An 11,676-nucleotide genomic window follows, 5' to 3' on the forward strand; every position below is an offset into this window, starting at 1 on the left:
TCTCTCATATTTTCATTATGAGATCCCATACTTTCCCTTGGTTCCTGAGAAGATGACCAGGTTATTGCAGGTGGTGTTTCACCTACTGCTGTGTTCATCTTTAGATCTACTACCTTGAGATTTGCGAAAGATTCCGCCAGTTCTTGTAGATCCTCCAAACCAATCCTTTCTAAAGTTGTCATCAGATGAATTTCTTTTCTGAGACAGACTTGATTAGATTGATCATCTTTTCTTCTTCAGTCAAAGGTTTTGACACCACTCTGGCCTTCCCTTGTTGATGTAACAAAGGTTCAGTGCCAAAAGATGGTGGTAACCATCCTCCTGAAGTTCTTCTACTAGAACTTGGTTGTTGTTCTAGTTTCTGAATTCTTGTTTGAATATCCTTTATTAATCCCAGAATTTCTTCTTGGGTTTCAAGGATTTTCTCAACTCGTTGTGGTACAAAATACAGCATATTGCCATAATTTTGGACTGTCTTTTGAATTTCTCTAAGATCTAAAGAGAGCTTAGAGGAGTCTGGAACTATCTTCAGAAACTTATTATTTTGTATCATAAGTTTACCTGAGATTTTACCTGAGGGTGCAGTAGCTTCCCTTTGTAAATCTGTTGTCTATACAGATCCATTGTTCTCTGAAGAATTTCTTCTGAGTAGATTTTGAAGTATGTTTTTACGGTTCTTTAGACCTTGTAAACGAATACCTTTTGTGCTGAGTTCAGTGAAGCATGTACTTCGCTGTAATTCTTGCTCTAATTGAATTATTTCTAGCGAAATAAGTTCAATTTCGAACTGGATGGTAGTTCCTGGCATATTTAACAGATCAATGAAGATCTGGTCTTTTTGGCCTGTAAAAGTCTACCTTTTGTGTATGCAACGTTTTGCAAACACTGCTTTCTTTTATCAGGGGATGAGTTTTCTGTTCCCCCGTTTCTGATCTCTAACAATAGTTAGATAAACTTGTGTATATTCCAAAATATTGGAATAGTTCTTGTAAATTATTTTTCTCGAACTAAAGTTCGGATTTATAATTTTCGAAATTCTCCTTCTCATACATTTAGTTGCTAGTAATAATAAAATTTTTTGTGTTTGAAATAAATTAACCATGCTCTGATACCATTTTCGGGTCAGTGCCCCAACTCAGAGCTCCACCTTTTGCATCAGGAGATGAGGGATCCAAGGATCAATCACAGGGTGACACCCCAAAAGGTACCTATCAGTTTGCTAACCTTAAACTCTGTATCAGAGCATAAGGTTATCCCCTACGGAGAGTCGTGCTTCGTGTCAGATCACACGATAGAGGCTCGGGGCTTTTTATAAGCTCTGATACCATTTTCGGGAGCGCGGGGATCAATTAAAATCAAAATAGAAGACAAGGGTATTTTTGGCATTTTTAGAAAAATTTTCTCTCTCCAGGTACTAAAACCAAATTCCATATATTTTGGGTACTGATACCCAATTAACCCTAAAAATAATGCTGGTGGCAGATCTGCAGCATCCACTGCCAGCAATGAAGGACGCTGCAATTCCAGCGTACTTTTCTTTTGGTTTAAAATTAAAAATAGAATTTCAATGTTCGATTGATTAATTAGGTTTTAGGGGACAATAAAAAATATACGACTCATTTTAAATTTAATTAAATAAAAGGGATTTTGACTTCTATAAATCAAAGAAAGGGAGTTGACCGTTGTTAGTCAGGTGAGTTCATTTATTAAGTTAAGTGAGATCATTTATTAGTTTATTAATTAATTAGTTATTAATATTTTATTTTTTAAAAAATATTTTTTTATTGATATCGGCGATTTCGATTCAGGGTTTGGTTTAGGGTTTAGGGTTTGGGTCGAGTTTGGGTCGCGTTTGGGTCGAGTGGTAGAGAGATTTTGAATTTTGATCATTTCATAATACATAAGTCATTCTATATATGATTAGAACGTAAATATATATAAAAAATTTATTTGTGTAAACATTTTATTATGAGTTATATATTATAATTTAAGTGTGTTGGTTAAAAATTCATAACAATATTAGACGAATGTATCTCTTATCGGGTTGAATTTATGCTCGACTAAAATTCTTAACAAATTTTTAATTTCAATAAAAATTTTAACAAATTTCGTAATAATAGAACCTAAAAAACTCATAACATGTAAGACTCGATTCAAATTAAACTACTCTACCCAAAAATTGAGTATATTGTGTGGATTGACCCACGCAACCCAAAATACGCAACCCACTCAACTCAAAATTGGGTTGAGTGGGTTGCGCCACAGGGTTGTGGCGCCACCCACTCAGGCGCAACCCACTCAACCCAAATTTGGGTTGAGTGGGTCGCGCCACACATCAACCCAATTTTGGGTTGAGTGGGTCGCGCCTCAACCCAAAATTGGGTTGCGCCTGTGGCGCGACCCACTCAACCAAATTTTGGGTTGAGGCGCAACCCACTCAACCCAAAATTTGGTTGAGTGGGTCGCGCCTGGGTTGCGCTATAAGTTGTGTGACTAGAAACAATAATCCTAATACAATTCAAATCAAAACTCGCTTTCATTTTTTATGATGTTATATAATTGATCAATTGATGAATCATTCTCTAAATATATTTTTTGTATGAGATCGTTATTAGATTGAATGTAGTAAAAAAATATCACATAAATTAACTAAAATCAATGCAAAATATCATATAAATGTTTTAATCCAACTATCATATAAATGTTTTAATCCAACAACCATAATTCATCACAAATACAACAACAACAATAATGCCTAAATTCTTCAATCTTCTGATAGTTCAATTGATAGGCATTTTCCCTGAACATGGTATAACCTGCTCTCGCTAAACAGTAAAGTCCACATTCACCGCTGCAATGAAAAAACAAACATAAATTATACATTGATATACATTAAACAATAATGAAATAATATTTTTTTAAAAAAATTAACCTGATTTTTTGAGTAAAAAAATTATTTGGCTTAGTTATTGGGTCGTGCTCTTCTTGGGTCAGCACGACCCAAACCCAATTGGGTCGTGCTTACTGATGAAAAAATTAGTTTTTAAACAAATTTTAAACAAAGGATAAAAAAGTAAATTACATTGACTCCCTTTCTCTTAATAAACTTTTCCGTGACTCCCTTTTCCCTCATTCCCCCTAGGTTTTAGCCTATTCTGGGGGCCAGCGGAAACTTCCGGCACCACCGGCATCTTTCGCCGCCGCTGCGGTTGTCGACAACCCTTTTCACCATCTTCCAATTTTCCCTGATGCTATGGACGAACAACTGGCGGTTAGTATTACTGCAGACCTGAAAACTACAAAGATTGAATTTTTATTTTATGGGTGCTTGCTTGTTCTCTAGAAATACGTCATTCAGTTTAAGATCTGGAACATTTCATAAGTTGGGTTTGTGTAGTAGGTGGATAACTGCTAAAAACAACTGCTTTTGCTATACGTTCAGTAATGTCTCCGGAGTTTCCTTGTTGGAAGACACTGATTATTCCAGTTCAAATTGTGAAAGCAATTCGGAGAATGAAAGTGATGTTCCGAGACAAAGTATTGATCATGGTAGAAGAATTAAGTTGTTTTCTTGTGTTGCTAGAGTAGCTAAGTCTCTGAACTGGTCCGTTGCAAGAAAAATACGGTTTACAGGAGCTGTGAAGAAGTATGGCTTTGACAATTCGATTATGGGTTTTAAGATTATTCTACATATATATTCTCGTGCGGAAATGGAGCTGGAAGTGTGTGCCTTCCTGAGGGATCTTATTTGTTATTATCGAGAAGCTGGGCTGGATTTGTTTGGTATGTTCTACACTGTATTTGATTGTCCTCATGAAGTAGAAGGATCAGTTGTTCTAGCAGATGCGCTTATCAAGGTTTTTGCGTCAAGTATCATGCTTGAAAATGCTGTTGATGCTTTCACCCAGGCAAAGAAAATTGGGGTTCAACCAGGCATTCGTGCAAGCAATTTTTTGCTTAAATGTTTGGTGGAATCCAATGAAAAGGAGTTCATTGTCACTTTATTCGAAGAAATGAAAAACCATGGACCAGTGCCTACTGTTTACACCTACACAATTATGATGAACTTTTACTGCAATAGGCATTGTGGCCAAGATGGAGTGCGTATGGAGCAAGCAACCGATATTCTTGAAGAAATGGAGGCTGCTGGTATAAAACCTTCTATTGTGACATATGGCACATACATTCTTGGACTTTGTAGAGTTGGACTTATTGAGGTTGCTTTGAACTTTATTCATGAGTTACAAAGAAACGGTCAACCGCTCAACTGTTATTGCTACAATAGCATTATTAGTGCATTTGTCAATAGAGGAGAACCATATAAAGCATTGCAAGTTTTTGACGAAATGAAGACCTGTTGGATTGCACCAGATGTATATAGTTATAGTATTTTGATCGATGGTTTTTGCCGATTTGGAGATGTTGATAAAGGTCTTAGCTTGTTTGAAGAGATGGAAAAGTGTAATACCAAACCATCCCTTGTTACATATAGCTCTCTTTTAAAAGGTCTCTGTAAGAGAGGATTAATGGATACATCATTTGATTTATTTAGAAAGGTTGGGAATTCTGGATATAAATATGATCAGCATGCCTACAACATCTTAATTGCTGGATTTTGTACTCATGGAGACATGGAATCTGCTCATGGGCTTTTAGAGGAGATGATAAAAAATAATCTCTCTCCAAACATTGCGAGTTATGAGAGTTTAGTCCTTGGATTCTGTAAAATTGGTTCCTTTAGGAAAGCCTTTAAGTATTTTGATTTTATGGCAAAAGCTGGTATTTTCCCCAATACTTTTATTTGCAACCATGTAATAGATGGATACTGCAATGAAGGGCTGATGGAGGATGCCTTAAAACTTACTGATGAAATGAAGAAACATGGAACAATCCCGAACACGATTACATATAGCATGATCATCAACATGTTGTGCAAAAATCGTAAAATAGAGAAGGCTTTAGAGCTTATTCCTGTAATGCTTAAATGTAATATGTTCCCTAATGTTGTAACTTATAGCATGCTCATCGATGGTTTTGCCAGACAAGAAAATCTGAGGAAGGTTGTTATGGTGTATTCAAGTATGTTGAAGGGTGGGGTTACTCCTGATTCTGTCACATTCACAATTTTCATTAATGTCTTGTCCACCACGGGAAGGGTGAAAGAGGCATACAATCTATTCAAGGAAATGATCTTAAAGGGTTTAAATCCTGATAAAATCTCATACACCTCAATGATAGCTGGATTTTGCAGGAGCAAAGATATGAGAGCGGCGTGGGAGTTGTTCCAAGAGATGGCACAGAGAGACATTTTACCTTCTGTTGTTACATATACATGCCTAATTGATGGATTTTTCAAGGTAAATCGCATGGACATGGCTATTATGTTGGTGGAAGAAATGAGTCATAAAAAATTGTGCCCTGATCCTGTTACGTACTCTGTTTTGATTCGTGGATACGGAAAACTCGGATTTGTTGACAGAGCTCAGCAGTTATACGATGAAGTGCGAAGGAAGGGAGTAATTCTTGATACGTTTACCTTCAAAACATGAGGAACAATCCCTGCAGTAAGTTCTAAGAATGCCTTGAAAAACATAATTTTTCTCCATTTACTTCCAAACAATTCCCTAGTTCCATGTTCCTGTTGAACAAGGGGAGACAGGAAAAGCCGAAAGAATGCTACATACTACATTTCCTCCAGTAATATTTGTCAGTCGGACACTGTTCAATTAATCATACTGCTGTCAAATAGTTACAACTTCTTCCTATATTTTGCGAATGAGACAAAAAAAGGTGAATTTGTCAAAATTACTGAATTCCTTGAAGCAACCTACACTTTTGATGTCTAGTTTGCCATTTCTCGACACATTTTATCTCAGAATCCGGCTAAATTAGCTCTGCCGACAACTCTTGGGCCCTGGCAAGGATATGTTGAGGAAGTAACAGCGGAGGAACATGCATCTCTTCTTGTTTTCGGGTCTCCTCGGCCCCATTTCTGGTTTAAAAATAGGCGAGCTCGAGGATCTAGGCACCAAAAACCCAGTCCTCTACTCGATTTCGCCCCAGGTATGTTCTAATTGTTGTTTCGATTGTCCTGTTTTCCTCCATTTCGTCCTTTTTTTTGCCTTTTTAGCTAACTGGACCAGGATTATTCACTGGAAGTTGTCTCTGTTGTTGTTCGGTGGTTCTCCAAGTTTTGTACCTTATATTCTGTATGGAAGACTAGTAAAGTAGCTCTTGCAAATGCAATCTAGACTCGTTTTTTCAGCATGAATACACTTCGAGAGGCTGATAATGAATTAGTTAGATCAAATTTAACCTTATTTAGCACATGCTCACGCTGTTCAATTCACTGAAACCTGCAGGGTCAAATGAAGTTGTTTGGTACTAATGTTTATCCTAAGAATAGGTATTTGACGCTGCAGATTTCCAAAGGTGGCGAGAATGTAACTTTTGATGACTAATTGGACAATATGGTTAGCATTTTTTTGTCCTTTAGTTTTCTTTTCAATTGTTGCCCATGTAACACGAATACTCTAAATATTTTTTTTAAATATGGGACACGGATATGAATACGACATGCAAATACTTGTGTCGGATACAACAAAATCCGTGTCGTTGACTTTTTGGAGGTTTGACCAGTCGGATAAGTTTTGGATACGACCATTTTTCCGGATAAGTTTGTGCAAAATTGCAAATTTTAAAAGCTTTTTGGTGTTTGAAAAAAGTTGAAATTTCTGAGGACTAAATGGAAAATAATTAATTAAATGGAATTGGACTTTGGGCATTTTAAGCATGCTGCACATCTTTGTAATTGATCTTTCTACCAATCTTTGTAAGGCTGGCGCCGCTCGCGTCCCTCGCCGCTCGCCTCTGACGCATGTAAGCCCTATTGTTTCTGAATTTCTGCTCTACTCTATATAGTTTCTGACTTTCTTCTCCTCTAAAATATTGTATCTTCTATTTTTAAAATTTACCGTATCCGTATCATATTCGATACGATACCCATTTCCGCATCCGTGCAACATAGATTGTTGCTTAACCAAATTTGATTCAGGAACTTCATATTTGCTGCTATGAGAATATTGTTGAAAATCATCATGTGTTGTGAAGTATAGCACAGATTTTCGTTGTATATGACACTTTTTTGAGCTTATTTGTTATCAATTGATTTGTTTCCTAAGAGAAGTTTCCACTATAGAATGGCTAAAAGAAAATAACAACATTATAACATTTTCAAAACACAAGTTAGAGAAAAAATAATACAAATTAGTCATTTCAATCTATCTTAAACGTATGAGAAAAGATAATTGAGAGGACCTTTCGCAAACTGTTTTTAAACGAACAGGGAAAGAAGTTTACAGAAGCTCAGTTCATACATTATTTAAAAAAGTAGGCAAGGATTTTCAAGCTGTGTTTTGACTTTAAGGCGAAACGTCTAATAATTTTAAAAAGCTAGGAATTTTTTTTTCTCGAAAAATCACCTTTTAGGCATGCATGCAAGGCTAGTGAAAAATACTTTAAAAATAATCGTAATCAATAAAATACCGCAGTTTAAATAAAAGACACAAACCCAGACTTACGTTTCAAAATCATGCAAATAAGAAACAAGTAAAAATCTTGACAAAATCCTTGACATGTAGAAACAAACGTAAACAATATTCATATCCACTCCTAACTTCAAAAACATGATGTGCGGAAATATGGTCCTCAGGTCATGTGCGCATATTCAGTCCTGCCTACTCAGACTTCGGCACCTTCAGCATCCTCATCGACATGCTCACCTGTATCATTCACATCTAGTGAGTCTAAAGACTCAACACGCCTGTAACGTTAATAACAAATACATATACATAACAAACAATAGTGAAAAGTTCGGTAATAAAGAAACGTTTCATGATTTTAAAAAGATGCAAGCATAATCATGACTTGTCAAAGCATAAACATTTTCATAACATATCTCATCATATCAACATATGCGTGTTCGTTTTCTTAATTTGAATTTCGTTCATTAATTCTGACTTTCGTATCATCGTATTAGGCGATGGATCCATCTACTTATAATCGCGGTACCCGGCGGCGGAGATATCAGCGACAGTATTACCCATCCACCGAGTCTTGGCCTTACATATCATCATATTATCGTGTCATCGTATTAGTCACAACCAACTCATTTCCTTCAAAAAAAACATTTCATCGTATTCATCACTTATAAAATCATGCATATACGTAAGTTTTCTTTAAAATCAATCATGCAACGTATTTTCTATATTTACATAAATAGTCATATACATGATACATTAAGATTTAAAAACATGATAAATTAGTGCTCAGAGCGCTGCCAGAGCTAAAAAATCGACTCGAGTGCGAAATGACATTTTGTTCTTGGAAACCCAAAATGACCTTTTACCCCTGGACATCAAAATTTCGATCCGAAGCTCACCAAACTCCTTAAAACACCTCAAAACATATTTAAAAATATTTCTTAGACGTAAACTCGAGCCCGTATCAAAACTTAATCGATTCGTTTTAAAACTTGGACCGCCGTTCCGGGCATAGTTGTCAAAGGCGAGCGCCTCTCGCCTTGAGGCGAGAGGCGCCACCAGGCGTGGGTGTTGCGCCTGGGGCCATCCCAGGCGCAACGATTCACAAAGGCTCGCCCAGGCGCGCGCCTGGGCTCGCCTTGGAAAGGCTCTCGGGCGCGCCTTAGGCACGCCTGAGTTGCTTTTTTTAAAAAAACAAATTCAGTAACACAGAAGTTGCATTTCGAAAATGCAACTTCTCTGTTTTTTTTTAATAGTAACTTAAAATGTAAAAGCCCAAACCAACCCCAAACGTAACTTCTAAGGATGATTGAAGAATTTTAATTGTGTTACTTATTGTTATGAATTTATTAATTATTTGTTGTTTTGTGTGACATTGTGACTTAATTATTTCATATTTTAATATATTATTCTAAGATAAATATATTTTAAAAAAAATTAAAAATGTGCGCCTTGCTTCGGTAAGGCGCGCGCCTCGCCTTGCGCCTTCGCCTCAGGCTCCAGAGCCCTTGTGCGCCTCGGTGCGCCTTGCGCCCTTGACAACTATGGTTCCGGGTTTAACTCGAACCAACCCGAAACTTAACCGAATCTTTCCCAACTTAATCCGTGACTTAAACCTACATGTCCAGCCTCTAAACCACTCGTTCCAGCCCCATTATGAACCACGAAACATGCCCAAGGTTGCTGGAATTTTTCAGCGAGTCACGAACTTCAACCTTAGCCCACCAAACGTGCAACCCTTCGATTCTAGGCCCTACCAGCTTGGACCAGCCCTTCCTAGCCCACTTTAAGACCCTACTGGACCGATCTAAGCACAGCCCTGAGCCCCATGGACATGCCCCACTCGAAACACGAAGATAAGCGCACGCCCGAGCTTCCTTTGAATCACCTCGGCTCCTAACCTATGGACCTCCCTTGTATCCGAGACCAGCTGAGTATGGACCTCCCCTAGACCTCAGTTGGACCCTCCTGGATCGCACTTTAGCCTAGTTCAGCCCTCCCTCAACCGAGCCTACCATTATCTTTCACAAGCCAACCCAAAACCCTAGCCGCCAAGTAGAAACCATTCGGATTTCACCTACAATTGCAAACCCTCGACTCCAGCATCATGTCACCTCAATTTACGGCATACACGCCCCTTGACCAACATATAAACGGCAGCCCCTTGCACAAACACTAGAAAAAACGTGAGTTGTATGCATCAATACATGTATTTCATGACAACCGAAGCCAACCAAGTGATAACATGCAAGGACCGATTATTTTACATACAAAAAACACGTATCAGGATGTAATTATGATGTGAACGATGGAAAAGAAGATACATGGCGTGCCTTAGCGTTTAAACGATCAAAACCATGAAGATACGCGCGTGGGACGTGAAACAGAGATGCGGGGAGAAGTTTTCTTGAAGAACAACCAATGGCCGAGACCTAGCTGCTGAAGAACGATTGGGAGGGCTGCTGAAAAATGAAGGGGACGGCTGCTGCTGTGTAGGTAGATTTAGGGTTACTTAGTGATATGATTAAATAAAAAGCTTAAAGCACAAATGAGCCTTTAATTAGAATTAAATGGTTTAAAAGAGTTTTGAGCCCATTAGACATTACAAAACCAACAAGCTCAATAACATATCCGAAAAATATTTCGTTTTGGTACGTTTTGAAAATATTGCTCGAACCTTCAAAAAGTCATTTGAATCGATAAAATTTGAGTACCGGTTCAAAATACGAACTGGCGAGTAAAAATACCCACCAAGGCTCAATTTTCGAAAAACATCCTTAAAACACTTAATATTAATTAATTAAAATTAATCATTCAATAAAAATATTTTTCTTGAATATCCTCGGTCTCTGTTTCTCTTTCGAGTGCGAAATGCGACTAGAAACCCTAAAGCATGAAACTTTAAAATAATCATAAAATAAATCTTAATAATAGAATAATTATTCATTTAATGCATAAAATCATTAAACACATAATTTAAATTAAAAACCCTATATTGCATGCATTCAGGTGACACAGTTTAAATTTTACGCAGTTTAAATTTCCTTCAATACATTGATTAGCCTTTTCTGTTAATGAAGAATGTTATGCTGCAGTTCATAATCTGAGTTGATAAAAACATACTTTTTATCTCTTCGAATGTTTTTCTTCTTTGGATTCTGTTTGTTTTTGTTTGATGTTTATTGTCGTGTATGTAACTTCCTGCATTTTAGATAGTCTTTTCAGATACATGGTGGATTGGAAAAAAAGGTGAGAATCCTGAAGAATTACTTCAGTTTCCGAATGAGCTGAATTTGGTTAGCCTGAAATTTCTCACTTGCATTTATTAGAAGAAAAAGGTTCAAACAATGCATTGATGATATTTTTCGGAAAATACAATTTTTGTATATCGAGCAATGAAGTGGTAGTATGTAGCTGATGTTATTTTATGAATGTGTTAGGAAGGGTTTGATTTCTTTATTCTCTTGGTATATCCAATGTACTTGTACTTTAACTCTCTTTTTACCATTTCCTGTCTTAGGCCCAAGGAAAAACATGCCAGAGTATGATTTCAATGGTGGCAGTTGTGACATATGTGATAGCAAAGCATTGTCTGGAACCATGAAACTCTTGGATCCAGAGTCCCCAAAAGTTGATTCAATAGAAACTCCAATTGATGTATAAAAGTCGGTGGAAGTGACCCCGGGTCGACGTTCAGCTAGAACTGCTGGGAAACGTTCAACTATTCCATTTTCTTTGATTTTCATGAAGTATTTCCCTTGATTTTAAAATGACATGCTTTTAGTTTGGGTCATGCATCAGACTCCTCCTTTATAATTTACATGTTCTTTTTGGATTCAGCATTACCCTTATTGACAATTTAGGACTGTGCTTCGCCTCCATTCGGTTTTATTTTTCAATCGGGCCCTCTAAGTCTGAATCAACCCTCTAGCTTTTTATTATAACTATCGACTAGGGCATATGTATTGTTAGAGTAGTTGGCATGTGATTCAGTTATAATGAACAATATTTATTTTAATATAATTTATATATATATTTTTTTTACTTTATCTGTATAACAATACAATCAACATAGATAAAGACCTTGATTATATTTTAATACAAATAAATCGTATTTCGACGTTAAAACTCATTT

General features: G+C 36.8%; 1 protein-coding gene across 10 annotated transcripts; it reads left to right on the plus strand.

Moving 5' to 3' along the window:
- The first annotated feature begins 1,462 nt into the window (after positions 1 to 1,462).
- Positions 1,463 to 11,112, plus strand: LOC140837283 (uncharacterized). 10 transcript variants are annotated; one of them, XR_012119272.1, is made up of 5 exons: positions 1,463 to 1,587; positions 3,143 to 6,473; positions 6,838 to 6,879; positions 10,754 to 10,790; positions 11,062 to 11,112. XR_012119272.1 is itself a non-coding variant. In XM_073203396.1 (3 exons), exon 2 carries the CDS (start codon positions 3,321 to 3,323, stop codon positions 5,547 to 5,549), a length of 2,229 nt encoding a protein of 742 aa, XP_073059497.1. In that variant the 5' UTR covers positions 1,463 to 1,587; positions 3,143 to 3,320; the 3' UTR covers positions 5,550 to 5,564; positions 5,877 to 6,139. The 10 variants fall into 10 exon arrangements, 1 of the variants encoding a protein (XP_073059497.1); XR_012119274.1 differs by having other exon boundaries at positions 3,143 to 6,063; positions 6,423 to 6,473; positions 10,754 to 11,112; XR_012119275.1 differs by lacking the exon at positions 10,754 to 10,790 and having other exon boundaries at positions 3,143 to 6,063; positions 6,423 to 6,473.
- The last annotated feature ends 564 nt before the right edge of the window (positions 11,113 to 11,676 follow it).

This window comes from Primulina eburnea, chromosome 7 (assembly GCF_022965805.1).
Source record: "Primulina eburnea isolate SZY01 chromosome 7, ASM2296580v1, whole genome shotgun sequence".
In the NCBI taxonomy this organism is placed as follows: Eukaryota; Viridiplantae; Streptophyta; class Magnoliopsida; order Lamiales; family Gesneriaceae; genus Primulina; species Primulina eburnea.